At 40.7% G+C, this 27,997-nt stretch overlaps 1 protein-coding gene and 1 pseudogene across 1 annotated transcript in view; one reads left to right on the top strand and one right to left on the bottom strand.

Annotated features, from left to right (window-relative positions):
* Nucleotides 1–1,136: 1,136 nt before the first annotated feature.
* Nucleotides 1,137–27,997, top strand: part of VWA3B (von Willebrand factor A domain containing 3B) — a 214,155-nt gene continuing 187,294 nt past the window's right edge. The window contains exons 1-5 of the mRNA XM_049696472.1: nt 1,137–1,324; nt 5,744–5,971; nt 17,739–17,833; nt 24,211–24,258; nt 26,871–27,121. Of these exons, the coding sequence (XP_049552429.1) occupies nt 5,776–5,971; nt 17,739–17,833; nt 24,211–24,258; nt 26,871–27,121 (590 nt within the window). The 5' untranslated portion in view covers nt 1,137–1,324; nt 5,744–5,775. The remainder of the gene's footprint in view (nt 1,325–5,743; nt 5,972–17,738; nt 17,834–24,210; nt 24,259–26,870; nt 27,122–27,997) is intronic.
* Nucleotides 21,011–23,693, bottom strand: LOC101286394 (polyadenylate-binding protein 4-like; annotated as a pseudogene).

The following is a 27,997-nucleotide window of genomic DNA, read 5'->3' as shown; positions in this document are numbered from 1 at the left end:
GCAATACTTCAAAACGGCCTAAACTTCTGCTCACTTATCTGTCTACAGTTTAAATAATTAATATTTAACATTTCCTAAGAATTTATGCTTATAGGCACATAAATGTAAATGACAGAAGCATAGAGTCATCTGCAGTGACTTGCATATAATTGGCAAGTGTCCCAGGGAAGGGAGAAGGCATGGGGTGAAGGTGGAGACAGGACCGCCTGGTGTGACAGCATGAGGCAGTGGGTTTGGCTCAGCGGATGCTGTGCGCTCCATCTCACCCACCTGACCCAGAAATATGAGTCTGGCAGGGTGTGGACAGCAGGGATTAAGGTGGCATTGGCAAACGTGGGCGTGGGCGTGGCCGTTGTGCTACTTGCCTTCTGAACAGAATCTTCAGTACTGCTGAGTTTTCGTTTGTTTTTGGGGGGTGTGGTTGGCAGATATCATTTGCAGGGCCAATGGTACACAATCTACTACCTTTGCATAATGATTTATGATCTGAGATCAAACCTTTCCGTACTTTTAAAGTTATAAAGGCATTAAAAGAATGTAGGAAAAGTAAACCCCTGTAGATGAAGTAGACTTTTCTGTCGAGGACAGAATTATTCAGTTCTAATATTAACTATGTTTTATTAGATCTTTGAGCCTACAAATAATCTGGTCACTTTTTGAGTTTTAAAATCTAAGACACAGTTTAATATCCCAATACATATAGTAAAACAATTCTTGCCTGTGGGATCTCCTCTTAAGGATTTAAAGACGCTTTTCACAAGCACAATTTTATTTCCGAGTGACTGAAAAATCACAGACGCATATTTTGAGCTCTTTGCTTACTCGTTAAGGTACAAATAAAGTAAGAGAAAATAATGCCTATAGGAATACTTATATCCAAAGATATGAGGAATTTTGGTAACTGAAGCGCCCTCCCCCGCCCCCCCCACCAGTTGCAAATTTGCAAAACCGCAGCACACTGTCCTTCCAATCCGTCTGTCTCAGCTGGACCCGGTACCCAGTCCCGCGCCGCCCCACGGCGGAACCACCTGGGAGCCCCACCCGTTCTCCTCTGGCTCCGCCTCCACGGGGGCCGGCTCGGGAAGCCGCGCCTTGATTGGCGGTGTCCGAGCAACCGCGGCGACGCAGTGGTCCACAGGTCGCGCTCGGGTCACGGAGATATCGAAAAGCTGGAATCTTATTGCGCCAAGCGCGGACCCTGCGACCGCTTTTTCAACAAACGGGATGCGTGGCTTGCCTGTCCTCTCGGGCCAGACGGCTTCCTAGCATGGGAGGGTGGCTGCTGAACAGGAATCGCCTTGTCATTCATCTGACAGGTTGCCTAGTAAGTGTGGGATACTATCCCCTCACGTCAGAACCTCTGAGGTGCCGAGGTTTCCAGCAAGCTGCGTAGGGAAACCTTGGGATCATACAGTTTCCGAGCTGGACTAGCCCCCGCTTACAGATGCGGAAAGAGACCCAGAAAAGCGCAGCGACTTGCTCTGACTCACTTAACTAATTCCTACGAGGGTCAGACCCAGAAACAAGGGACCGACCCCTCCTATTTCAGAGCTCTTTGCACCATTCCTCACTCCCAGGGAAAGCTCGGTCGCTCTGGTAGAGAACCAGCTTAGAAAAGTTTTGTCTGTACTATAGGCCAGCAGTAATAAGGTGAAGCAGGTAGAGTTTTCCAAATATTTAAGCTGAATTAATGCATAATTAAGTCATGCACGGTCCCTCAACCTCTGACCATATAGGACCTGCTCTCTTAAGGCGTCAGGACTTCCACAGGGGCTCACCCCAGGACAGCCCTGGGGCAGCTCTTGGCCGCCTAGAACCGGCACGCCCTAGCAGCCCCAGGCTGGCTGTACACGGAGCCCCTAGTTACCTTGGTTGGGACCTTTTGGACTGTGCCAGCTTAATCAACTTTATATTTTTTCCCCAAATTCTGCCTGCTCGACCCTGCCTTCAGCTCAGACTTTCACTTCTTTATTTGTTTTTTTCTTTTTTCCATTTATACTTTTTCTATTTAGGAAACCCCTTTCTATTTCCCCAAACTTTGGCTCTTGGGATAGCTTTTAAAACTTAGGGAAGTGCTCAACTGGGATTTGTTGTTTCTAACTTCTGGGTTCCTCTATATTGTAATAACCTCAGAAGAAGAAACTGAATTATAATAGGAATAATAATAGCATAGTAATATCTGGGAAATGTCTGTTTAAAGAGACAGCTGTTTCCTGCCCTGAGAGTCTTTGCCTTGTTTGAAGATCAGGATTCTCAGTAATTCTGAGCAATCAATTTAATTCAACTCAACACCTGTACAAAGTACCTGCTGTATATCAGGCACTTTGCTGAGGACATTCATGTAGTTTGTCCCTGTAGTCATTGAACCTTCTTTCAATCTAGGGAGGACAAACCTGAAGTGGCCAAGGCCATATGGGTGAAGTATCAAAGCAAAAACTAGGGCTTTCCCAGGGGGAGGCTGCAGAAGGTTGGTGAGAGGATCTGGAGAGTCTTAACGAAGGAGCAGGGTTGGAAATGGGCCTTCAAGGCTAAGATTCCATGCAGGAGAACGACCTGAGAGCAGCTTAGATGTAGGAAAGCAGGAAGGCTGTGTGGAAGGGTTGCTTTGTCAGTTTACTTGACAACTTTGCTCTCGAAGGCTTCCTTGCTCTGACAGAGTAGCTCTTATCGCATCTGTGTAAATGATCCCTTCTGTCGGAGGTGCCCTTTCTCTCCTTCCTTCTTTGTTTTCTCTGGATAAGTTCAACTTTCCAAGATTTCACTTCCAACAAAATGGGTATTCTCAAGCTAAAAAGCCTGAAGGATCAAGATCTGAATTAGAATGACTCATGTGGGTTCTCTGATCCAGTAGAGCCAACCAGACATAAAAAACAACTTTTATTTAAAAAAAAATCATTCGAATGCAAAGGAGACTGGGGCATACACCTTAGCTGGAGGATTCAGTTGTCTTTTGTTTGGAATTGAGAACACGTCCCTTTGGCTTAAAAACAAAAGCTATGACTCTTCTGAGATCTTCTTTAAGGTTCCAAATCCAGTTTAGTAGTCTTGACAGTTTATGTAGCTGTGCTCCCTTTTTAACCTAGGGCCTGTAGCTTCCTCTAGTAAGAAGACTACAGGAGGTGGATGAATGTGTTTGAGAAGGAGAAAGATTAACTGGAAATGGTGAAATAGTGAAAAATATTCTGGGACTTCCTTTTTCTTGTTTCTGTAGGAACCACTGGCCAAATTTAAAAGTTCTTCAGCTGGCAGTCTCTGTTGGACAGATCTCAAAAAGAGAGTAGAAGCGTATTATTAGTCTGCCTTCCTTGCTCTTTTCATGTTCTGTGATTCTAAAGGAGAAGGAGCCCAAACTTCATAGCTCTGGGGACATGGTGGGTAAAAAGAGGCTTTGAGAGGGCTTCCCTGGTGGCGCAGTGGTTGAGAGTCCGCCTGCCGATGCAGGGGACGCGGGTTCGTGCCCCGGTCTGGGAAGATCCCACATGCCGTGGAGCGGCTGGGCCCGTGAGCCATGGCCGCTGAGCCTGCGCGTCCGGAGCCTGTGCCCCACAACGGGAGAAGCCACAACAGTGAGAGGTCCGCGTACCAAAGAAAAAAAAAAAAAAAAAAAGAGGCTTGGAGAAAAAGTGGGTATATGAAACAAAGTACTAAAGGGTAATTACTGTTTTTTTTTTTAGCTTAAAAACATCCATGTATTAGCTCACAAACATGCAGTAATATAAAGGGTAATGACTTTTAAGGAATTTATTTGTACATAGTTCTTACCAATACATCAAGTGCTCACCCACACATAACTCATGTATTGCCACATTTGTTCCTTGCAGTGGACCTGGGAGTTAGGGTGTATTACCAATGTAGAGAGGAGGAATCGCTTGCCTGAAATGGCAGAATGGACCTACACAGAGTTGTCATTCTAAATCTTCCCAGTCCTACATGATGCTCTCCAAGATACTCTTGTAACATTCTCATCAAATTGAGCCCTTGTAGAAAGATCTTCACCAATAGCATGGGTTTGTGTACCTTAGGAATTCAACATATATGGACAATACAAATTCACATAAACCTTAAAATAGAAATCATTATCTTTAAAAACTTGAAAATGATAAGCCAGGAAGTTTATTGAGCCTGAGCTCTGGTAATAAAGGTTAGTGCTCTGTCTTCAGTGAGGACCCAGGAGCCCTGATGGACAGCAGTCTTACTGGAAGGAATCGGTAAGCTTGTACCGTAGGACCAGGCTGGAGGTCACTTATCGCCATGGCAGAGAGGTTAAGAAACGGCTTTGACTTCTGCCTCTGCTTTACTGGCTATGGGTCCTGAACAAGTTCTTTAAATTCTTGAAGCTTCCAATTCCTCAAAGGTAAGTGGGGTGATAGCAGTGGGTAACGGATACCATGATGAAGAATTTGTGGGTAGTGTCTTTAAAAAGCTCAGTTCCTGGCCAACAAATGGAAGTTGCTGCGGTTGGTTTCATTACTGTAAAGTTCACAGAACATAGACTCTGGAGTGGGTGAGAATCTCAGCTACATCCCCCACCAGCTGTGAGAACTGGGCAAGTTAGTTAAGCACTCTGTCTTGGTTTCCTCATCTGTATGATGGGAATAATAGTACTACCTACCTCATAAGGTTATTGTAAGGAAAAGTATATACTACACAGAACATATATAAAGTTAAATCAATGTTTGCTAATAATAATACTTCTAACTTCTTTTCACAAAACCTCCCCAGCGTGGGTCGGATTGATTTCTGTTTGACTGAATTTGCATGTTGTAACACTGATACTTTCAGAAAATAGGGTTAGAGTTTTAGAAATGGGAAAAGCGAGTTTTTCCATTGTTGAAAAATGTTACATTCCAGGGAAACACATTTATATGCATTGCACATTCTAGATACAGAGGGGAGCAGAGGTTTCTACTCTTTCTCCAAGTCATCAGGCCCTGCCTGAAGTTGCAATGAGTGGGTTAAGATTACATTACAGTCAGGCTCCTCCTTCCCTGTGTGTGCACCAGCTATGTTTAGGCAGGTCTGGATCAGTTCAGTGTGTTGTATATTGCATTGAGTCTGGTTTTTCTCAGAATAGCTTGGCTACATGAGCCAGAACGTTTAAGTACAGCTTTCGAGTGAAGTCCCAGAGAATGAAACGTGGGAAGGTGAGTCCCTGTATTCTATCAGGGCTGAGCCTCTGTCTGGTTGCCCCCATGTCCCTAGCTCCCAGTTAGCCACTCCACCTGAGAAAAGGTTTGTTTCCTTTCAGCGTTTTATCCTCTTTATCCTCTTGGAAGAGAAAGGTCAGGTGTGATTATAACTGGAATACTGATGTGTCATGAAGGTTCAGGAGCGAATGTTTATTTTCCAAAATGGAAGAGTTTTGTATTTTTCTGATTATAAAAGTAAATCTTGTCTTAGAAATGTTTAAGTAGTGTAAAAGTTTAAACAATATAGAAAAGGCAAGGACTACACGTGCTTCCACCACACAGAGAAAACTACTGTAAAAATTGGCACATATCTTTCTAGATGTTTTTCTGAGTGTCTGTGGGTATACACATGTAGACATTGAGTTTTATGGATACCTTTTAGCCATACATGTAGACACTTTCTTTGCCAACAAATATACAGTTTGTATTATAATTTTTACCTGATAGAATTCCAGTGAATGGTTGCACTGTAATTTATATTAAACCAATCCTTGGTTGATGTTAGATTGTTTCCAAGTTTTCGGGAAGTCTGATGTTGACAATTGCCCTTACAGGAGGTCCCTATGACTTAGATCCTAGCTCAGAGATGGAGGTACCAGGCTCATCTTCCACCATCTCTGAGCAGCAGCTGCGGTGGCAAGAGGGACTGAGCCACGCCAGAACAGACTCGGCCAAGCAGAGTCTCATCTCTTCTGAGGAATGGCTTCAACTGCACGGGCTTAAGAGCAACAAATTGACCTTGAAACAGATTTTGTCACAGATTGGATTTCCACGTTGTGAAGGTATAATACTCACAAAGCAACACTGGCTGGAAAACCCAACCAGCATGCTGCCCTTTAGCCTTTGACGAGGTCGCATCAGTTCTGAAGGTCCCTCAAAAGCACAGGTCTCTGAGTTTATTTTGATCTCACATCCTTATGGGTAAAAAAGGTTTGCGCACAGACCCCCAATATATGTATCAATATATTATTTAGATGTACAATCATCAACCCACATATTAAATATTAATAATGCTTAATTTCATTCTTTCTTCTTCTAAAGATGAAATAAGAAATACATAGGAGTTCTACCCCTTGTCCCCGCAGATGTCTTGCTCACCCCCTGGCCTATGCAAACCCTTCTGGAGGCTATGGATGAGAACAATAGCTGTGTGTGGTTTCAGGGAGAACGTGCTATTTTCCTGTTGTGACCTGCCTGTTAAAGGTCCAGTATTTTCTTAAATGTCTTAGTTAGAATGTTAGTTTTCAACTCCCAGGAGTACCGCCCTCCAACAGGGAGTATGGAAACGTGTGAGGGTTTTTTTTTTTAAAGGACATGTTGACTTGAGTCGCTACTGAAACGTAGGGCCTGGGGACCAGAGATACTGAGTGTCTTACATTGTGTGATTGCCCACCCATTGGGACCGTGCTGGCCCACATTTCAGTAACACCCCACCTGAGGGAAACAGTCCTTCAGTCAGGGCAATTTTCATTACTAGGATTTTATTCTGAATTTGTCAATTAATTAATCAATTAAACATATTTTTTGAGCAGCCGTTAATACTGTGTTTTTCACATTTTTCACCAGTTCCCTTGACAGCTTTGTTCCATGCTGGTAATAAGGAAGATCTAGGGGATGTGGGCGTTACAGACTGATCTGGGGGCCCATCCTAAGGGCAAGGCCTTGCTCTTCAGGGCTCAAGCTGTGCCTTCTTATTTATCCTTCCACAAAGGCTAGTACAGCCGACCCTGTACCATCTAAATACCTTTTAGATGTGGGGGAGTCTGCGAGAGTCAGGGTCTGTGGGATTCCTTTATAAAGAAACAAACTGAAAGCAGTTTTATCTCATGTTTCAAATAATTATAATTCAGTCATTAATATTAGCAAAATAGCAATTCTTTATATTTTGTCAAGGAGTTTTCCATTTAAGATCATGAAGGATATTGCTCCGTAATTTTCGTTTCATGTCCTTGTTAGGTTTTGGCATCAGGGTTATGCTGGCCTCATAAAATGATTTGGATATTCCCTTCTCCTCTATGTTCTGGTGGTGTTTGTATATGATTAGTACTATTTCAACTTTAAATGTTTGATAGAACTCACCAGTGAAACTTATCTGAGCCTGGAGTTTATAGGAAAAGTTTCATAAGAAATTCAGTTTCTGTAATTGACGTAGAACTATTCAGGTTTTCTGTTTCATCATGTCAGTTTTGGAAAGTTGTGTTTTTCAAGAAATTTGTCCCTTTCATGAATGTTTTCTAATATATTGGCAAAACATTGTTCAAAATATTCCCTTAACATTTTTTAAATACCTGTAGAATCAGTAGTGATGTTCCCTCTTGATATTGATAATTTGTGTTTTCTCTCACTTTTCTTGATAAGTCTTGTTAGGGGTATATCATACCTCTTTTCAAAGAATCAAATTTGGGGTTTGTTGATTTTTTTTTTTTCTGTCCCTTGTTTTCTATTTCATTGATATCTGCTTTGATATTTATTATTTATTTCCTTCTACTTACTTTGAGTTTAACTTGCATTTCTTTTTCTATTTTAAGGTGGAAACGTAGATAATTGATTTTAAATCTTTCTTCTCTTCCCATATAGGTATTTAAAGTTATAAGTATTCCTCTAAGCATTGCTTAGGCTGAATCGCAGACATCTTGATAGGTGGTGTTTTCATTATTATTGAGTTTAAAGTATTTATTTCCTCTTTTTCTTAGATTCATATTCTTAGATTTCTTAGATTCATAATCTTTTTTCTTAGATTCATGTTTTTTAAGAAATGCGTTTAATTTCCAAATATCTTAGGAATTTTAAAGATATCTTTTTTGTAGTTGGATTTCTAATTCACTTCTATTGAGGTCAGAGAGCATCTCTTAGTCTTTGAAATTGACTGACATTTAACTTATGGCCCCACGTGTATCTTGCTGCACATTTCATACATGCTTGAAAACAATGTGTATTCTGCAGTTGTTAGGTGGTATCTATAAAGGTTAATTAGGTCAAGATGCTTGATAGTATTGTAGAGATGTTCTATGTCTTCAGTGTTTTTTTTTTTTCTAGTGGATTTGTCCATTTCTCCCTTTAGTTCTGTCAGTTTTGTTCGTGTAGTTTGAAACTCTAAATGCATACACATTTAAGATTTTCATATCTGTCTGATGAATTGGCAAATTTTAATAATTTTGAAATGTCCATCTTTATATCACATGGTAGTCCTTGTTTTGACATTTACTTTGTCTAATATTAATATAACCACTACAGCTTCCTCGTGCTTCATTTTTACATGGCATATATGTTTAGACTCTTCACTTACAAATTATCTGTACTCTCTGTCTTTAAAGAGTGCCCCTTTAACCCAGTCTCATAATCTGTCTTTTAATTGTAGTTCGGGTCTCTACATTTAATGTAGTAATTGACTTAGTTAGATTTAGGTTTACCATTTCACTGTTTGTTTTCCATTTGTCCCATCACTTTCTTTCCCCTCTGTTGCTCCTTTCCTGACCTCTTTTGGGTACATTGAATATTTTTGTATTTCATTTAATTCTATTTTTATTTTCCATTTGAATTGCAATAGGATTTTAAGGTATACCGTTTTTTAAAAAATAAAGTTTTTTTTTAAATTTTTATTTATTTTATTTTTGGCTGTGTTGGGTCTTCATTGTGGTGCGCGGGCTTCTCATTGCGGTGGCTCCTCTTGTTGTGGAGCATTGGCTTTAGGCACGCAGGCTTCAGTAGTTGTGGCACACAGCCTCAGTAGTTGTGGTGCGCGGGCTCAGTAGTTGTGGTGCACAGGCTTAGTTGCTCCACGGCATGTGGGATCCTCCCAGACAAGGGCTCGAACCTGTGTCCCCTGCATTGGCAGGCAGATTCTTAACCACTGTGCCACCAGGGAAGCCCAAGGTATACCTTTTTGCATTGCATTTTCAGTGGTTGCTCTAGTGATTATATCCATAACTTGTCACGGTCTGGTAAAAGTTAGCTTTGCACTACTTCATGTAAAATGTAAGACTCTTGTAACAGTATAGCTCCACTTATCCCCCACACCTGTCCTTGGTGTTATTGTTTTAGTATATTTTATTTTTACATATATCATAAACCTCACAATCCAGTGTTATAATTATTGCTTTAAAAAGTCATTTGTGTTTTAAAGAAATTGAGTGGGAAAAAATAGCATCTTAAAATCCACATATTTACTGTTTATAATATTCATCCTTCCTGTTAAGATTTGAAATTCCATCTGGTGTTTTTTCCTAAAGAATTTCTTTTAAGCATTTCTTGTAGTGCTGGTCTGCTGGTGACAGAGTTTTCTCAGTTTTTGTTCATCTGATATTGTCTTTATTTTTTTTCTCTTTTTTTGGATGATTGATTGATTGACATTTTTAAAATTCTGAAATGATATATTCACAGGAAGTTGCAAAGATAATATAAACAGATCCCACATACCCTTCATCCAATTCTCCCACTGGTTACATCTTATAAAATCATAGTATAATACCAAATCCAGGAATTTGACATTGAATTAGTCACTGTCTGTGACTAATTCTATGTAATTTTATTTCCTGTTTAGATTTGTGTAACCACCACCACAATCAAGATACAGAACTGTTTATCACCACAAAGATCTCCCTTGTGGTACCCCTTTATAGGCATACAGATACTCTATCTCCCAAAATCCTTAACTCCTGGCGACCACCAGTCTGTTTTTCACATCTATAATTGTCTCATTTAGAGACTGTTTATATATATGGAATCATATAGTACATGACCTTTTGGGATTGGCAGTTTTTTCACTTGGTATTATTTCTTTGAGGTTCGTGCAAATTGTTGCATGTATCAATAGTTTGTTTCTTTTTATTACAGAGTAGTATTCCATGGTATGGATGTACCACTGTTTGTTTAACCAGTCACCCATTAAAAGACGTCTAGGTTGTTTCCAGTTTGGGGATATTACAAGTAAAGCTGCTATGAATAATTGTTTACAGGTTTTTATGTGAACGTAAATTTTCACTTCTCTGGGATAAACGCCCAGGAATGCAATTGCTAGGTGGTATGTTAAGTATATGTTTTGTTTTTATTTTGTTTTGTTAAGAAACTTGTCAAACTGTTTTCCAGAGTTGTTGTACTATTCACATCAGTAATATATGAGGGATCCAGTTTTTCCACATCATATCAGCATTTGGTATTGTCACCATTTAAAAATTTTAGCTGTTTTAACAGTTGTGTAGTGATATTTCACCGTGGTTTCAATCTGTATTTCCCTAATGTCTAGTTTTGTTGAATACCTTTTCATGTGCTTATTTGCTATATATCATCTTTGGCAAAATAAATGTTTCTTCATGTCTTTTGATTGTTTTCTAATTAGATTGGTGTCTTAAATGTTCATTATGTATTCTAGACAGAAGTCCTTTGTCACATACGTGTTTCACAGATATATTCTCCTAGTCTGTAACTTCTTTTTTCATCCTTTTAACAGTTTCTCAGTGCACAGGTGATGAGATCCAATTTATTTTTTTTCTTGTATAGATCTTGCTAAGTCTCAGAGTTTTTCTCCCCCCTTTTCTTCCTGAAACTTTTATGATTTTACACCCTACATTTAGCCTGTGATTAATTAATTTTTTGTATAAGGTTGATTTTTTGGGACTATGGATATCCAATTTCTCTAGCAACTTTTATTGAAAAGACTATCCTTTCTCTTTTGAATTGCTTTTCTATCTTTGTTCAAAATTAGCTGGTTGTACTTATATGGGGCTATTTCTGGGTCCTCTGTTTTGTTCTATTTATCTGTATGTCTGTCTCTCCACCAAACCCCATACTCTTGATTACTATAATTATATAATGTCTTGACATTGGGTAGACTGATTCCTCCCTCTTTATTCTTTTTTCACAATTGTCTTAACTACTACTCTATTTTCTTTGCCTTTCCATATAAATTTTAGAATAACCATGTCTGTCTACAAAAATATTGCTGGGATTTTGATAGGAATTGCATTAAACCAGTATATCAATTTAAGGAGAATTGGCATCTTTACTACGTTGAGTCTTTCAGTCCATGAATATGGAGTATCTCTTCATTTATTTACATCTTTGATTTCCTTCAACACCTGTCTTGTAATTTTCAGTGTACAAATATTGGACATGTTTTGTTAGATTTACTGCGTATTTCATTTTTCTGAGCAATTATAAATTAAACTGTATTTTTGATTTTGGTTTCCACATGTTCATTGCTAGTATGTAGGAATATGGTTGATTTTTTAATGTTGATCTTTTATCCAGTGACCTTATTGAACTCACATATTAATTCTACGAGGTTTTCTTTGGTTGTTGTTGATTCCTTGGGATTTCTAGGTAGACCATCATGTCACCTCCAAATAGGGAAGGTTTTTTTTTGTTTTTGTTTTTTTTCGGTACGCGGGCCTCTCACTGTTGTGGCCTCTCCCGTTGCGGAGCACAGGCTCCAGATGCGCAGGCTCAGCGACCATGGCTCACGGGCCCAGCCGCTCCGCGGCATGTGGGATCTTCCCGGACCAGGGCACGAACCCATGTCCCCTGCATCGGCAGGCGGACTCTCAACCACTGCGCCACCAGGGAAGCCCGATAGGGAAGGTTTTTATGCTTCCTTTCTGATCTATATGCCTTTTATTTCCTTGTCTTGTCGTGATGGCTAGAACTTGCAGTATTAGTTTGAATAGAAGTGGTAAGAGTAGACATCCTTACCTCATTTCAGATCTTAGGAGAAAGCTTTCAGTCTTTAACCATTAAGTATGATGTTAGGTTTTTTGGTAGATTAAAAAAAAATCAAGTTAAGGAAGGTCCCTTATATTTCTAGTTTTCTGAGAGTTTTTATCATGAATGGGTGTTAGATTTTGTCAAATGCTTTTTCTGTGTCAGTTGAAAGGTTCATGTGATTTTTCTTCCCTAGCCTGTTAATCTGCTTGATTATATTGATTTTTGAATATTGAACCAGCCTTGTATCCTGGAATAAACATGACTCCATCATGTTGTATAATTTTTTTTATACTATATATTGCTGAATTCTACTTGCTAATTTTGTGTTAAGGAGTTTTGCATCTATATTCACGAAGGATATTTGTCTGTAGTTTCTCTTTTTTTATACTGCCTTTGTCAGATTTTGGTATCAGGGTAATGCTGGCTTCATAAAATGAGTTGGGAAATGTTCCCTTATCTTCTATATTCTGGAAGATATTGTATAGAATTTAATTCTTTCTGTGTTCAGTAGAATTATCCAGGGAACCTATCCAAGCCTGGGGATTTCTTTTTCTAGAAGTTTTTAAATTACAAATTTCTTTCCTTAATAAGGTATAGGACTATTCAAATGATCTATTTTGTACTGAGTGAGTTGTGGTAGTTTGCATTTTTTGAGGAATTGATTCATTTCATCTAAGTTGTTTAATTTATGTGTGCAGAGTTTTTTGTAGTATTCCATTATTCTTTTGATTCTGTAGGGTTTTAAGTGATAGTCCCTGTTCCATTCCTGGTATCAATAATTCATGTCTTCTCTCTCTTTTTTTTTTAAATTAATTTATTTTATTTATTTTTGTTGTGTTGGGTCTTCGTTTCTGTGCGAGGGCTTTCTCCAGTTGCGGCAAGCGGGGGCCACTCTTCATCGCGGTGCGCGGGCCTCTCTTTTTGCGGAGTACAGGCTCCAGAAGCGCAGACTCAGCAGTTGTGGCTCATGGGCCTGGTTGCTCTGCGGCATGTGGGATCCTCCCAGACCAGGGCTCGAACCCGTGTCCCCTGCATTAGCAGGCAGATTCTCAACCACTGTGCCACCAGGGAAGCCCTATGTCTTCTCTCTTTTCATCTTTGTCAGTCTTGCTAGGGGTTTGTCAATTTTATTGATCTTATTAAAATACCAGTTTTTAATTTAATTGATTTTCTCTATTTTTCTTTGTTTAATTTCATTGATTTCTGCCTTGATCTTTATTATTTACTTCTGCATACTTTGGATTTTATTTTGCTCTTCTTTTTCTAGTTTCTTCGGGTGGGACCTTTAGATTATTGTTCTGGGACTTTTCAGCTCTTCTTGTGTCAGGATTTAGTGCTATAAATTTCTCTCTTGAGACTGCTTGAGCTGTGTCCCTCAAATTTTCATATGTTGTATTATCATTTCATTTCATTATCAATTCATTTTATTGTATATCATTTCAGTTAAGAAAGTATTTTTTATTTCTGTTGAGACTTCTTTGATTCAAGGACTTTTTTTTTTTTTTTAGAAGCATGTTATTTAGTTTCCAAGAGTTTGGAGATTTCTCTCATCTTTTTAAAATTTTTTTTCCCTTTTTAATTTCTATTTTAACTTTTTTTTTTTTTTTCAAACCCTCGTGTCGAGGGCTGACTTTCAATAGATCGCAGCGAGGGAGCTGCTCTGCTACATACGAAACCCCGACCCAGAATCTCTTATCTTTTTGTTATTGATTTCTAGTTTGTTTCCACTGTGGACAGAGAACATACTCAGTTTCAATTCTTTTAAATTTTTCGAGGTTTGTTTTCTAGCCCTGGATATGGTTTACCTTGGTATATATTCTGTGGTACTTGAATGTGTATTCTTCTGTTGTTGTATGGAGTATTTTTTAAAATAAATGCCAATTAGATCCTGTTTATTCTTGCTGATTTTCTGTTTAGTTATTCTATCAATTGTTGACAGGAGTGATATTGAAATCTCCAACTATAATTGTGGATTTGTCTGTTTCTACTTTCAGTTCTATCAGTTTTTACTTTACATATTTGCTGCTCTATTGTTTGGTGCATGTACATTTAGAATTGCAAAGTCTTCCTGGTGGATTGACACTTTTATAATTATATTATGTGCTCCTCTATCCTTAGTAATAGTCTTTCCTCTGTAGTTTACTTTTTTTATATTATATGGCCAATCCTGCTTTCTTTTTTTTTAATATTTACATGACTTATCTTTTTTGTCCTTTTACTTTTAACTTATACATCATTATATTTGAAGCAGGTTTTTATAGACACCTTATTATTGGGTCAGTTTTTAAATCCTCTTTGCCAATCTCTTTTAATTGTTGTATCTAGACCAATTATATTAAATGTAATTATTTATATGTTAGAGTTTGTTTGACATTTTATTTTTTGTTTTCTGTTGTTTTCCTCTGTTTTCCATTTATTTCTTTTTCTTGCCTATCTTTGGGTTACTTAAACATATTTCAGAATTTAAAAAAATTTATCTATAGTATTTTTTGAGTATCTCTTCACACAGCTCTTTTAGTGATTGTGCCAGGTATTACATTATAAATATGTAACTTATCAAAGTCTACTGGTGTCAGCATTTTATCAGTTTGAATGAAGAATGGTAACTATTTCCCTTTATGTCCCTTTAATCTCATTTATAATATGCTTTATTGTTTATCTTCATACATTGAGAATCACATTAGGCTGTACTATACTTTTTAATTCAACGATCAAGCAATTTAGAAAATTCAAGAAGAGAAATCTGTTTTATTTACACATATTTATGCTTACTGTGTTCTTCCTTCCTGATGTTTCAAGGTTCTTTCTTTTATCATCTCCTTCCTGTTTATAGAACTTCCTTTATTTATTCTGTAAGAATAGCTCTGCTGGCAACATTTTTTTTTCTTTGTCTGACAATATCTTTATTTCTTCTTCATTCCTGAAGAATAATTTCACCAGATCTAAGATTTGGGGTTGACAGTTCTTTTCTTTCAGCACTTAAAAGACATTGTGCCACGTCCTTCTGGCCTCTGTGATTTCTGATGAGAAATCCACTGTCATTAGAATTGATTACCTATATTAGTATGTAAATGTTTTTACCCTAATGTTTCTTTATTCAGTTCATTACATCTCCTTTATACACTTTCATATCATGTCCTCATTTTTAATCTCTTATGCATTTTACATCTGTTGATATTTATCATATTGGAAGTTAAAACTAAAACCCTTAAAAATATTTATTAATTCATTTAAAAGTAACAAACCCATTATATGTTAACATAACATTTTTATGAAAAAAATGTTTTTTAAAATAAAAATGGTAGTGAGAAGAGTGGCACTGTTTTACATTTTTGCAAATCCCTTTAATATTTGTCCCAATAGAAAACAGCTAGATTCTCATATCTGCTTTTTAAAAAATAACAGCTTTATTGAGATGTAATTCACATACTATACGATTCACCCATTTAAAGTGTGCAATTCAATATTTACAGATATGTGCAACCATCATCACAGTCAACTTTAGAACATTTTCATCACTGCAGAAAGAAACCGTGTACTTCTTAGCTATGCACCCTGCCCATCAGGCCCCAGCCCAAAGCAGTCTACTTTCCGTCTCTATAGATTTTCTTGTTCTGGACATTTTATATAAATGGAGTCATATAATATGTGGTGTTTTGTGACTGACATCTTTTACTTTAAAAAAAATTAATTAATTTTTGGCTGAGTTGGGTCTTCGTTGCTGCGCGTGGGCTTTCTCTAGTTATGGCGAGTGGGGGCTACTCTTCATTGCGGTGCGCGGTCTTCTCATTATGGTGGCTTCTCTTGTTGTGGAGCATTGGCTCTAGGCACGCAGGTTTCAGTAGTTGTGGCACACGGGCTCAGGAGTTGTGGCTTGCAGGTTCTAGAGCACAGGCTCAGTCGTTGTGGTGCACGGGCTTAGTTGCTCCACGGCATGGGGGATCTTCCCGGACCAGGGCTCGAACCCGTGTCCCCTGCATTGGCAGGCGGATTCTTAACCACTGCGCCACCAGGGAAGTCCCTGACATCTTTCACTTAATGTGATGTCTTTAAGATTCATCCATGTTGTGGCATGTACCAGAACTTTATTCATTTTATGGCCAAATAAAATCAGGAGATGAATTGTATGGATATTCCACAGTTTGTTTATCCACTTACCAGTTGATGGGTGGACAGCTCATTCTTATTCTAGCAAGCAGTTAACTTGGTTGGACTCAAACTCCAAGCTCTGCCTCCCTTATTAAATGAATGCAAATCTCACCAATTTCCTTTTTTCAAGGATTAATGCTACTCCAGTTTCTGCCTGTTCTTGATTGCTCTCTAGTGCCTTCAAGTAGCTATTTTAATATTTTGTCCAGGGCTTATAATTTTTTTCTGTGTGAGAGTTAGCCAATAAAATCTACTTCACCATTATTGGATGGGGAATTCATAATGCCTTAATTTTAATTGGCTTTTAATTTAATTTTAATACAGCTATGGAGCCTTATATAGATTCATCTTCTTCAATTCTCAGAAAATAGCCCTCCCTCCTGACTCCAGATAAATGTCTTAGGTAAAGAGAGAATGCTGCTGGTGATTTGACGCTGCTCTGTAGATGTCCGTCAAGATGTTGAAATCAGGGGCTTCCCTGGTGGCGCAGTGGTTGAGAGTCCGCCTGCCGATGCAGGGGACACGGGTTTGTGCCCCGGTCCGGGAAGATCCCACATGCCGCGGAGCGGCTGGGCCCGTGAGCCATGGCCGCTGAGCCTGCGCGTCCGGAGCCTGTGCTCTGCAATGGGAGAGGCCACAACGGTGAGAGGCCCGCATACTTCAAAGAAGAAAAAAAAAAAAGATGTTGAAATCTTAGAAATGAAGATTTTAAAGATTGAGAGATTTATTGAGTGAGGTTATTGCTGATGGGATTCAAGTATCCATTCTTTGCTCTTTACTATTATGGACATTGAACTTCAGGACTTGTGAATTTTATCATTCCTGGTGATTTGGGACCAAACCTGGTCTCTAAAATTAAGCCTTGCCCCTTCTGCCTTTCCCAAGTAGGCCGTGATCCCGCCTCACTAGAAAGGCAAAGGAAAGGAAGTGTTGGATCGAAGAGTACCACCGCTCTCTCTACCACCTTTGAGACTTAATCATACTAACAATAACAGCAACAATAAAATAATTATCACAATAAAACAGCTCCATGAAGCCTTACCTCATCTCTGTCCTGCCAAGTCATAATCAGTCCTTGAAAGCTTCTGTTAGTTCTGCGAAGGAGTAAACATATGTTTCAGGAAGCACTGTACTCCCATTCTGTAAGCACGGTGTCTAGCGCATAGCGGTGCTCAGTGAGTGTTTATGGGATGGATGTTGAACAGTTGAGCATATGCTCTGAGAAGAAAGTGGTCTTGACATCCTGTATGAGTGTTCTGACTCTATTCCCTACTTGCTTCATCTCACTCATTTATTCATGAATCCCCACTCGAGAGAACAGTAGATAATATCTAAGTTTAATTTTTAAAATTCTGAAAACTAAGCCCAAGTCCTGAATAAAAGATCTCCGGAATTAAACACAGTTTCTATGTCATCTTTTTGACCTCTGCCTTAATCATTCTGGACAAAAGAACCAGGAGACCAAGAAACAAACCCTGTTCTTCCTCCCCGTTCATTCATGCATCACAGGATTTCACATGTCGTAAACAGTCACATTTATCATAGCACCTAGAAATACTTCGTTATCTAGAACAGAATACTAAGCATCACGGATTATTGGTGTCCCTGGGGATATAATCTGATGTCAGAGAATAGCATTTTGAAATAAAAATAAGTGTTGATAATGTACCATTTTGACTGCTTTTCTTTATAAACATGCAGATTATGTGACGTCTCTGGGGAGACTTGTGGCTTCCCGGTATGCAGACGGCCTGTTTCCACGGATCTATACAACGGAAGATGGCAGAGCGTACAATGTAAGTCAGAGTTCCCTCGATGGATGGCCAGGTCCTGGGACATGCTACTGAGGTCTACATGGAGAGGCAGGCAGGCCAAGGCCTTATCAGGGCTGGAGGATTTCTTCTGTGTGTAGACAGTGGTGAATGTCACGGCCCAGGAACTGGAGAGAGAAGCACTTGACCCATTAGAGATGAGAGCAGAAAGGTCTTGACCGGAGGTGAAAACCTTTGCATATCAACACTTTGTTTTGCCTGGAAAATAAAGAAACAAAGCAGTATGACAGAAGTTAGCTGACAGGCAAGCACAAGCTGCTGTTATCTGGTAGATGCTCTAGGAATAGAGGACCCCTGATGCAGGTAGTAGTGGACAGAGATTGAGTGGCATCTGTTACTGGAGTCCTTCATTCCCAGCAATTCAACACGTGATTCCTGCGCACCCTTAACACGTCAGGTGCTGTGCACACCCCGGCCACCACAGGGAGCTCCAGAGACACACGTCCCATCATGTTGCTTCCTGGATACTTTTTCATGTCACTTTACATTCACGTACCACCTGGATGGTTATTTCTTAACATTTAAAAAATGTACATTACTTTTATTTTCATTTTTATTTTGGTGGCGCTGCGCAGCTTTTTAAATCTGAACCACCTTAAAATCAATGTGGCAGTATTGAAAACGTCTGTCTTTGCCATCTAATTCCACCCACATGGCCCCTATGACATGGTCCCACCCTGGTTTCTGTGTTGTGGTAGAGGTTTGTAGTAAGTGCCGTGAACTCTGGCGAGGGAGTTAGGAATTCTGCCGACACGGGGGCGTGGGGAGGGGGCTGGGATGAGAACGAAAGGAGTTGAAGGCAGAGGGGCCAGCGTGAAAACGTAGAATTACATGGTGTGTTCCGAAGACACATTTTCCTTAACCATTTAGGTGTTTGGGGGTGTTGTGAAGATTGTTAAAGTTGTTTTTTTTTAAAGTACCAGATCTTTTAATGTCTGATTCTTCACAGCATAGGGTACACTTTTTTCTTATTCCTTTTGTCTGTCTCCTGCCTCCCTACACCCTGAAAGGCCTTGCACGATTTTGCCTGACCTGTGTGAACGATGCTTTATTTGTAAGTCACCTTTCAGGGGCAGCCCCTAGAGTGTTGGTGGCAGCCCTGGGTGATCAAGTGATCCAGGTACAGGGGAGCTTGGCCTGAGAGACAAGAGGACATAGGACAAAGGCTGTGAGCGGGAGGATGGGTAGTGGGGTGGCATCCCTTAGAGGAAGCCAGGCAGATGTGCTGGCATGTTTAGAAGCATTTTCAGAAATATTTTTGGCATATTATGCTTAGGCAGATGTTTCAGTGAGATTTTTTTTTTTTCATCTGCCTTTGCTGATCTCTCTTTTCTTCTACCTAATTTCTCCCCCAGCCCAACCCAGTTTTCTCTGGAGTGTCTGAATTTTATCTAGATTTGTTGAATACAAATTTTTTTAATTTAATTTTTTATTAGAGTACATTGTTTATTAACATTGTTGTGTTAGTTTCAGGTGTACAAAGTGATTTAGTTATACATATACACATATCCATTCTTTTTCAGATTCTTTTCCCATATGTTATTACAGATGATTGAGTAGAGTTTCCTGTGTTATACAGTAGGTCCTTGTTGATTTTATATATAGTAGTGGGTATATGTTAATCCCAAACTCCTGATTTATCCTCCCCCCGCCACCTTCCCCCTTTGGTAACCATAAGTTTTTTCTCGAAGTCTGTTGAGTCTGTTTCCGTTCTGTAAATAAGTCCATTTGTATCATTTTTTTAAATTCCACATATAAGTGATATCATATGATATTTGTCTTTCTTGTCTGACTTCACTTAGTATGATAATCTCTAGGTTGAATACAAATTTGATGTCATTTATGAAACGATACAATTCAACGCCAGATGCAAATATGATACAGATGCATTTTTTGTTATATTCATTCGTTTTATTTTTCAGATTCCACATGTGATTACACAGTATTTGTCTGTCTCTGTCTGACTTATTTCACTGAGCATAATCTCCTCCAGATCCATCCATGTTGTTGCAAATGGCAAGCTTTCATTATTTTTTTATGGCTGAGTAATATTCTATTTATGGCTGAGTAAAATTCTGAGTAATATTCTATTCTATTGTGTGATATATGTATATATATATATATATATCACATCTCCTTTATCCATTCATATGTTGATGAATACTTACGTTGCTTCCATAGCTTCCATTATCTGGCTACTGTAAATAATGCTGCTATGAACATTGGGCTGCATGTATACCTACGAATTAGCATTTTCATTTTATTTGGATATATACCCAGGAGAATTGCTGGATTATATGCCAGTTCTATTTTTAGTTTTTTGAAGAACTTCCATACTGTTTTTCATAGGGGCTGCACCAATTACATTTCCACCAACAGTGTAGGAGGGTTCCGTTTTCTCCATTTCCTGAGCATTTGTTATTTGTGGTCTTTTTTTTTTAAACATTTTTAAGGACCTTTTCATCTCTATTTTTAAAAAAATTTTTTTTACTTTATTTTTTACTTTTGGCTGCATTGGGTCTTCCTTGCCATGCACGGGTTTTCTCTAGTTGCCGCAAGAGGGGGCTACTCTTCATCGCGGTGCGCGGGCTTCTCACTGCGGTGGCCTCTCTAGGCGCGCGGGCTTAGCAGTTGTGGCTCTCGAGCTTTAGAGCACAGGCTCAGTAGTTGTGGCGCATGGGCTTAGTTGCTCCGCGGCATGTGGGATCCTCCCGGACTAGGGCTCGAACCCGTGTCCCCTGCATTGGCAGGCGGACTCCCAACCACTGCGCCACCAGGGAAGCCCTATTTGTGGTCTTTTTGATGATAGCCATTCTGACAGGTGTGAGCTGATATCTCATTGTGGTTTTGATTTGCATTTCTCTGATGGTTAGTGACGTTGAGCATCTTTTCATGTGCCTGTTGACCATCTGTATGTCTTCTTTGGGAAAATGTCTATTTAGATCTTCTGCCCATTTTTTCAATTTTTTTTTTTATGGAGATTTTTTTCTTTATTGAGAAACTTGGGTAAGACTTGGGTACATCAAATAAAATCAATTTCTGGGGGGAAAAATCAAAACTCACAATAGAAAAAAAAAAGTTAACACTGCGCCATATCAGAACCCAAAGAATATAATCTTTCAATTGAAAAATTCTAGGCGCTTCAGAATTGACCTTTTGATACAAAATGACCTATTACATTTGCAATTTGTGGGTCTTGGTGTTGAGGTCCATAGGACGAGCTAGGGCATCTTCAAACCTTGAGCTGAATTCCATGAGGGGTTATTTGGCTTTTGAATCGGTTTGTCCTTGTCTAAGAGGTAGCAGCAGCAACAGCGCCCACCTTCTGGGCACCTTCTTTCTTGGCATGATGAGCCTGTAGGACCGCCACAGCTTCATCCACCTTGGAGCGGAGAGACTCAGGGACTCCAGCACGTGCAGCAGCTCCACACTGTCAATCTCCAGCAGCATCCCCGTAATCTTCCCGGCCAGGTTTGAGTGCATTGTCTGGATGAGCAGGAACAAACGTTCACCCAGCATCTGCTTCTGCTCCTTGGGGGGGGGGGGGTGCTGCGGCCAGCATGGAGACGGTCAGCGGCTCCTGCCTCTGCATATGGACCACAGGCTGGGGTGCCTGCAGGGGCTGGATGGCTGGGTGAGGGCTGCGGACACTGGAGGCGTATTTGTAAGGTGCAACAGCCCGAGCAGCAGCGGCAGCAACAGCAGCACGCTAGGTTCTGCCCAGCTGCGGAAACACCTCCAGACTGGCAGCTGTCAGTCAGCCCTTGCTGGCGGCACCAGCCCCACCAAAGTCCATAGCCAAGCGGTCTGGGCACTCAGACCCGACTCTGAGTGGTAGTAGGGAGGCTGCGAGAAGCTGGAGCATTACCAGCTGGAGCCAGATGGCGAAGGGCTGGACGACGCCCAGACTGGCGTATAGCACTTGGCATTCCTTGGAAGCCTTGAGGTCTCCCACCTTGCTGCCAGCGTGAATTAGGCCTCATCTGTGCTAATTGGTTAGGTAATACGGAGGTCTTCCCTAAGCCTGTGGAACTGCTGGCACAAAGTAGCCCCCAGCTGCAGGCTGGAACTGATTTCAGATGGCATTGGCAGGGAGCGCTCTTATCCCAACCACCCAGTGCATATACTGGTAGGTCAGGTGAGCCTTTCTCTCTTCCTTTCTCTGGGCCAGGGCGACATACAGTGGCTTGGAGCCCATGATGCGTCCGTTCATCTCTGTGACTGCTTTGGTTGCCTCTTCAGGGGATGAGAAGCAGACAAAGCCAAACTCTTTGCTTCTCCCATCCTCCAGCATCACCTTAGCACTGGTGATTGATCCCAAAGGAGAAAACTCTTTCCTTAACTTCTCATCATCAATGGTCTCATCCAAGTTCTTAATGTAGAGATTCACCCTCTGACAGTGACTAATCCTCTCCTGTTTCAGCTGTTCAAATTTTCGCTTTAACTCGGCCTGCTGTTCCACTTTCTCCTGCGCACGGCCGACGAAAATGACTTTCCCACTGATTTCTTTTCCATTCATCTCTTCCACGGCCTTATTGCAATCCTCGTGCTTTATGTAACTCACAAGGCCAAAGCCTTTGGATTTCCCACTGGGATCTCTCGTCACCTTGACACTTACCAAACTGGCTGAATAGCTCTTTCAGACTCTCATCATCCACCTCGTCCCCAGAGTTTTTCGTGAATTCCTTGGCTTTGGCTCCACGCTCAGCTTCTCGCTCTTTTCGAGACTTGAACCTGCCCACAAACGCTTTGTGGTCATCGAGGAGCATGCAGTTCATCTTCTCGATGGCCTTGTCGGCAGCTTCCTGGGTCTCGAAGTGGACAAAGACGTAACCCTTAGAGCCGTTCTCATCACACACTACCTTGCAGGACAGACTGTTTCCAAAAGCAGAAAAAGTATCATAAAGTGCCTTGTTATCTATAGATTTGTCCAGGTTTTTGATGAAGACGCTTCCCACGCCAGATTTTCTCAAAGAGGGATCCCTCTGAGACTACATGTTACCGATTGGCTTTCTCTTAATCACATCAAAGTTCATGGTATCCAAAGCCCGCTCAGCGTCAGCCGGCTGCCGGAAGTTGACGTACGCATAACCCAGGGAGTGGCGGGTGATCATATCGCGGCAGACCCAGACGGACAGCACAGGCCCCGCAGGACTGAACTTTTCGTTCATCACGGCCTCGGTGACGTCTGAGTGCAGGTCACCCACGTACAGGGAGGCTATGGGGTAGCTGCTGGCTGCAGCGTTCATCTCCCCACCACCCTGAGCCCCGCAAGGAGGACTTCTTAGAGGGACCACACAGGACAAAGGGGGTTTCCGCTCGGAGCCGTGGCCCGTGCCGCGGCTCACAGGTGGCAGTGAAGCTCAGAGAAGCTGGAGTGGGCTCCGCGGGCCGGAGAGGAGTCTGGGGGCGGCTCGGAGGAGACTGCCAAACCGCAGACAAAAGGCTCTCAAAAACAATATGGCCCTCCCTGGGAGTTTGCAATTTTCAGCTGTCCTGGTCTGGAAGCTCCCAATTTCAAAAAATGAAAAAAATTAAAACGGGGACTGTCCTCCAAATTACAAAAATTCTTCCAGAGGCAACCCCGTGGTGCCCACGGCGGCCTCCGTAACGTGCGTTTCTCTATAAATATAGTCCTCGGGCTCCTGGCGGTTTAAGATTACGGCAGCCCAGGGAAAACGGGAAACCAAATATTTGTCGGTGCCGACTCTGCAAGCCCCCGGGCTGCCCGAGCGCGCAGGCGCCACCCACGCCAGGCAGACGAAGGGCAGCGCGGACACGTGCAGCGCGGAGGCCGGCGTGCTGGGGGCGGGGGCGGCGGGCTCGGGCTGCCACGCGGCGCGGCCGGGTGGCGTGCGGAAGTGCGTGGACGCGGGCGCGCGAGCGGCTCACCACCGGACCGACGGGCGGGGACTGACGGGCGGGGACCGACGGGCGCCCGGGGGCGGCGGCGGCGGCGGCGTGGGGCAGGCAGGAAGCGTGCCATAGTGACTTCCCCACGGATCCTCTGAGGAGGATTCGCTCTTTTTTTTCTTTCTTTCTTTCTTTTTTTTTTTTTTGCGGTACGCGGGCCTCTCACTGTTGTGGCCTCTCCCGTTGCGGAGCAACAGGCTCCGGACGCGCAGGCTCAGCGGCCATGGCTCACGGGCCCAGCCGCTCCGCGGCATGTGGGATCCTCCCGGACCGGGGCACGAACCCGTGTCCCCTGCATCGGCAGGCGGACTCTCAACCACTGCGCCACCAGGGAAGCCCTCGTTCTTTCTTTTTTTAAAAGATTTAAAAGCGTTTCCGGATTTCTTTTCTTTTTTATCTTTTTCTGTTTTTTTTTTTTCTTTCTTCAGGCTGCTAGGCCTGAAAGCGGCGGAGGCTGCAGCGACCCAGGGCGGAGAGTGAGTTGTTTGTTTTTTTTGATATTGATTTGTATGACTCTATATTTTGGATATTAATCCCTTATCAGTCATATCATTTGCAAATATTTTCTCCCGTTCAGAAGGTTGTCTTTTCATTTTGCCAGTGGTTTCATATGTTGTGCAAAAGCTTTTCAGTTTAATTAGGTTCCATTTGTTCACTTTTGCTTTTGTTTCCTTTGCCTTAGGAGACAGATTCAAAAAGATATTGCTGCGATTTATGTCAAAGTGTGTTCTTCCTATGTTTTCCCCCAGGAGTTTTATGGTTTCCAGTATTACATTTAGGTCTTTAATTCATTTTGAGGTTATTTTTGTATGCGGTGTGAGAAAATATTCTAATTTTATTCTTTTACAAGTAGCTGTCTAGTTTTCCCAGCACCACTTATTGAAGAGAGTGTCTTTTCCCAATTGTATATTCTTGTCTCTTTTGCATAAATTAATTGACCATAAATGCATGGGTTTATTTCTGGGCTGTCTGTTCTGCGTCGTTGATCTATGTGTCTGCTTTTGTTCCAGTACCATACTGTTTTGATTGCTGGCTTTGTAGTATAGTCTGAAGTCAGGGAACATGATACCACCAGCTCTGTTCTTCTTTCTAAAGATTGCTTTGGCTATTCGCGGTCTTTTGTGTTTTCATACAAATTTTAAAATTATTTGTTCTAGTTCTGTGAAAAACGCCATTGATGTTTTGATAAGGCTGGCATAAATACATAGGTTGCCTTGGGTAGTATGGTCATTTTAACAATATTAATTCTTCCAATCCATGAACACAGTATATCTATCTGTTTGTGTCATCTTTAATTTCTTTCATTAGTGTCTTAATAGTTTTCTGAGTACAGGTCTTTTACCTCCTTAGATTTATTCCTAGGTATTTTATTCTTTTTGATGTGATAGTAAATGGGATTGTTTTCTTAATTTCTCTTTCTGGTAGTTCATTGTTAGTGTATAGAACTACAACAAATTTCTGTATACTAATTTTGTATCCTGAATTCATTGATGAACTCTGGTAGTTTTTTGGTGGTGTCGTTAGGATTTTCTATGTATAGTATCATGTCATTTGCAAATAGTGACAGTTTTACTTCTTCCTTTCCAATTTGAATTCCTTTTCTTTCTTTTTTGTCTGATTGTTCTGGCTAAGACTTACAATACTATGTTGAATTAAAGTGGCAAGAGCAGGCATCCTGGTCTTGTTCCTGATCTTAGAGGAAATGCTTTCAGCTTTTCACCATCAAGTATGCTGTGAGCTATAGGTTTATCATATATGGCCTTTATTTTGTTGAAGTCTGTTCCCTCTATATCCACTTTGTGGAGAGTTTTTTTTTTTTTATCATAAATGGATATTAAGTTTTGTCAGAAACTTTTTCTGCATCCATTGAGATGATCATATGATTTTTATTCTTCAGTTTGTTAAAGTGGTGTATTGCATTTATTGATTTGCAGGTACTGAACCATCCTTGCATCTCTGGAATAAATCCCACTTGATCATGATATATGATCCTTTTAATGTATTTTTGGATTTGGTTTGCTAATATTTCGTTGAAGATTTTTGCATCTATGTGAATCAGTGATAGGCCTGTAATTTTCTCTTTTTGTGATAATCTGGTTTTGGTATCAGTGATGCTGGCCGAATGAGTTTGGAAGTGTTCTTTCCTTTGCAATTTTTGTGGAATAGTTTGAGAAGGATAGGTGTTAACTCGTTCCTGAATGTTTGGTAGAATTCACCTGTGAAGCCATCTGGTTCTACATTTTTGTTTTGGGGGAGTTGTTGGGTTTTTTTTTTTATTACTGATTAAATTTCATTACTGATAATTGACCTGTTCATATTTTCTGTTTCTTCCTGGTTCCATCTGGGAGATTTGTGCATTTCTTCTAGGTTGTTCATTTTATTGGTGTATAGTTGTCCATAGCAATCTCTTACGATCCTTTGTATTTCTGTAATGTTGGATGTAGGTTCTTCTTTCTCATGACTGGTTTTATTGATTTGGGCACTCTCTCTTTTTTTCTCTGAGTCTGGCTAAAGGTTTATCAGTTTTGTTTATCTTTCAAAGAACCAACTCTTAGTTTCGTTGTTATTTTCTATTGCTTCTTTAGTCTCTATTTCATTTATTTCTGCTCTGATCTTTGTGATTTCCTTCTTTCTACTAACTCCGTGTTTTGTTTGTTCATCTTTTTCTAGTTCCTTTAGGAACTTTTTCCCCCTCTGCCTTTGCTAATCTCTCTTTTCTTCTACCTAATTTCTTAAAGTACCCCTGAGCATTTTCAGATAAAAATAATTCTGTAACTAGAAAGGTTAAACACAATCTGGAAACACGTTTTTTTAAAAAGAGTGCTATATTTTTGAATAGATTTCATCACCATGTTTCCTTGTATGGGGAATTATCCAAGGGTTTTTCAGTTGAAAGATTGGAAGACTTCCTCCTGGATTATGTGGAGTTTGAAGGATCATCTATGAAACTTATTAATGTACAGTTCTTGATGGCATAGCCCATGACTCAGTGGGCCCTATTGTTCCTGGCTGCAATGTGGTTCAAATGACTTGATTTGGTGTGCTTTTATTAATTTTATTTTATTTTGTAACTTTTATTTTCATTAAGTTGACAGCCAAATCAGAACTGATCTATCAGTATGTGGAACACTTAACACAAGCTGTGGAGAGCTACAAGCAGCGGATGGACTGGCTCACCAGCAACAGCCGGCAGATATTTGGTGTCATCTTGGAACAGTGCATCACCATAGTGCTGGATTGTGGCGGCATGCTGGAGGAGGAGCTTAATCTGTGCCAAGATGCTCTAATCATGGTCCTCCAGGAGCAGGTGGCTCACATAGCCAAGTTCAATATCATATGGTGAGTTCCCATAGGAAAGGAGTATTTCCCTGAAACTTCATGAGGAATTTTCATGTATTTGGAGTTAAGGAGCATAACTAACACAGTTAGATCTGTGGGGAGGGAGGAGCTATAATCTTGTAATTTCCTAGAATATATCATTCCAGCAGAAAACCCACAATGAGTAAATCTTAAAAACTTTTATCTGCTTTGTTTATGGCATCTTAGTTTTCAAATTAGAAGATACTTTAAAACATTGTTTTCTTCAGTGTATGGTATGGCAAGGTCAAAATATAAGAATAGAAATTCTTAAAATTAAAATTCCTTCATACGTTTTAGACTTTAGGTTCAATAATGAATTCCAGTGTCACAAATTTCACTGCTTTTCAGATTGAGTTTGCAGCTCATATTGATTTCCCCTGTAAGTTGACCCCCTTTAATCAGAACAACAGGTGGCTGGCTTTATAGACTTTCCCATATTTCAGATTTTTCACAATCAATTTTTTACAGATTCTTGTATTCAAGAGAATTTGGACTTCAGCACTGACTTCTCATGTGGAACAGTGGCTGTACTTCCCTGACAGAAAACATCTGGATGAGAGGGACATCTATCTAATTGAGTTTTTCTTTTTTAAATCTTTTTTTTTTTTTTTTTTTTGCGGTACGCAGGCCTCTCACTGTTGTGGCCTCTCCCGTGGCGGAGCACAGGCTCCGGATGCGCAGGCTCAGCGGCCACGGCTCACGGGGCCCAGCCGCTCTGCGGCATGTGGGATCCTCCCGGACCGGGGCACGAACCCGTGTCCCCTGCGTCGGCAGGCAGACTCTCAACCACTGCGCCACCAGGGAAGCCCTAAACCTTCCTGTTTATGAAAATAACTTTCCTCAATAATTTTTTTG

This window comes from Orcinus orca, chromosome 13 (genome assembly GCF_937001465.1).
Source record: "Orcinus orca chromosome 13, mOrcOrc1.1, whole genome shotgun sequence".
NCBI lineage: Eukaryota > Metazoa > Chordata > Mammalia > Artiodactyla > Delphinidae > Orcinus > Orcinus orca.
The sequence above is the reverse complement of the archived record's forward strand: the minus strand, read 5'-3'. Positions and strand labels throughout refer to the sequence as shown.